A 2739-nucleotide genomic window follows, 5' to 3' on the forward strand; every position below is an offset into this window, starting at 1 on the left:
TGCATGGCATTAATAACTACACAAATATACACACAAAAATATAGCAAAGAAACACCTTTTGGTCAAAACCCGGTTATCCTGTACTGGTAGTAGAATGCATAGGCATCATACATAGCTATCTTTGATTAGCATTAAATAGTCGACTTACAATGAACATATGTATATTGGCAGGATGATTTCAAGCGGTTACCAAAGGATTTTTTAATTAATGCCTGCCTAAAGTGTAATATGACATTTTAAGCCGAAATAAATGCGCACTTTTCGTTTTGAAAATAAATAATATTTAAATAATGTATAAAAATAGATGAGGAAGTGATATCTATCTAAACTTAATTTATACTTTCCTTATTGTTACTGACAAATGGGTCTCACCTTATCCATGCAAAACAAGGACCCCTTCTGTCGGTGATACACAATAAATATTCCTAAGTGACGTTTGGTAATATACCTTTTCTTACAAAAACATTTTCATATACACTAGAATTTTTGGAAAACTGTCTCATTGACAGCCCTTTTTCATCTATATATAGGACTCTTCCTCGGATCATTCACATCAGAACACATTTCCTCTCAAAAACAACGAAATCATTTCTTACTCACACACCAATAGTAGTAGCTTTGAATTCTCCACATTAGAATGACTAGGCCAAGGAGATCCGGAATTAGCTACATCCAAAATAATAATAGCCGTAGCATCACATTCTTCAAGCGGCGTGCCGGGCTTTACAAAACCGCCGCTGACCTATCCACCCTCACTGGCGCGCGAGTTGCTATTGCGCTAGAGTCCGAGAGCGGAAAGATGTCCTCTTTCGGCACCCCATCGGCTGGCCCTATTATTGATTCTTTCCTCTCAGGGAAGGCACCAATGGATCCATTCGTCAACAAGGAGCAAAAGTCCGAAATCACCATTTTGCAGAACGAGGTATTCAAGGTGGAGAAAGAGAAGTTCATGGAGGACAAGAGGACCAAGGAGACTATTGCACGAGCCAAGGAGGTCCAAGAAACCTTAGGGAAGGCTAAGCTTGCCTATGGCAAGATAGAAGATCTTAGTGTTGAGGAGCTCAATGAGCTTGTGCATGACCTCTCACAAATTGAGCAGGAGATTGATGATCGACTCCGCCCACAACAACCTAGCTATCAGCTGGAGGTTGGTGGGTCAAGAGATCCATTCCTCGGGCGGCCGTCCTCTTCGTCATCACCTTCTTCACAGATCCAGATGCCACCAAGACGTTTGCCGTGGACTCCCATACAACCATCCTTGCAGCTTCCAAAATCATCATGGTCTCTTCCACAATCATCAAGGTCGCGGTCCTCTCTTCTCAATCCTTCCATGCTACCATCAGCACAAGCACAGCCAATATCAATGCCACCGTTCCAACATAGTCAGATGCCACAGCATGCTTTGGCGGTGCAACCACAGGCACAAATGACGCTATCGTCTACTGAAACCTATCCACACAACTACAATACCCTGGAGATGCACATCAACGGTAACATCTCGCTACCATTCATACAATCTTCTTTGATGCCTGCGCTACCACCACCACCTTCGCCATCCACGCAGATTACATTCTATAATGAATTTCCTCCTCCATCATCATCGCAACAACCGCCAACTCCATTGCCTATTGAGGCCGAGCATTACATGGTGGAGCATCCTGAAAACCATGCAAGCACTCAAGACTTTACTGCTGGTCACCCATTTGCCAATCACCAGTGGCCTTCCCCTATTCCTTCTAACGAGCCATACTATGATATTAGCCTGTATGGGCTGAATCTTTACTTGGGAGACCATGGTGATTATGGAGGCCTTGTTACTGTTGAGCGTGACATGGCTGGTCCTTCTGGTCTGCATCAACAAACTTATGATTGTCCCTACAGGAACTTCTTAGGGTCTTCTTCTTCAGGAGAAAGTCATGGGGATTACGGTCCAGGAAATAATGTTGGTGATATGGCCCACCTCGGTGATAGTTGATGCCCGAGTTTCAATTGTTCATGTGGTTGATTTGATAATAAGTTTGAGTTATCTACTTGCTTGTCATCAAGAAAAACCACCAATCTAAGTCTCTAGCTAGTCTTTTTAGTGAGTCAAGCATGTGCGTGTATATCCGGGGATGAACTCTTGAATCAGTTTACTTCGTGAGTCTGATCCTTGAATCCATGCAATGCCTTGTATCTCTCATATTGTTGAATGTAATCCTTTGGTTGAAAATGATACTAGTTGCTGCTTACATGATGAGAATGGACGACGGTGTGGGGATTTTATACTCATTAGGTGTTTTTTTCTGCGTTTAGGCCTGTAGTAGCGCATTATTGTGATTTTGTTGTCGTAAGCCCTAGTCCTCTTCATAAGAGAAGTGGTGCATATATATACCAAACACATTTTTACTAATCGTTTACAAATCATTACCTGACCTCTCCTTATCTGTTCATAAGCAGTCCATAACAAATGTGCCCATACGTATACGATATACCATCGCAGTTTTCTTTATGCATGCAGAACACTAGGTTGGTCCACAAGAAATACATCCATTGTATGAAATCCTTCTAGGTATGACTGACTTGATCTTTGAATCAGTTATTTTCTTTTGCGATTTCTTGGGTCAGTTAGACAGTTACTTATCTCACAAATAGCATCTTGCTATCTACAGTATTTAAAAGGATTCAGTTACTGACAAAGAGAATCTTTTTTTAGCATCGGTCAAAGCATAGACCATGCATGACTGGACGCCTTGGACT

The 2739-nt window shown here is 41.9% G+C and overlaps 1 protein-coding gene across 1 annotated transcript; it reads left to right on the top strand.

The window, feature by feature from the left end:
- Window positions 1-799: 799 nt before the first annotated feature.
- On the top strand, window positions 800-1975 carry LOC101780877. Its single transcript, XM_004958875.1, has one exon. The coding sequence runs from the start codon at window positions 800-802 to the stop codon at window positions 1973-1975; it is 1176 nt and encodes a 391-aa protein (XP_004958932.1).
- Window positions 1976-2739: the final 764 nt, after the last annotated feature.

This window comes from Setaria italica, chromosome II, assembly GCF_000263155.2.
Source record: "Setaria italica strain Yugu1 chromosome II, Setaria_italica_v2.0, whole genome shotgun sequence".
Lineage (NCBI taxonomy): Eukaryota > Viridiplantae > Streptophyta > Magnoliopsida > Poales > Poaceae > Setaria > Setaria italica.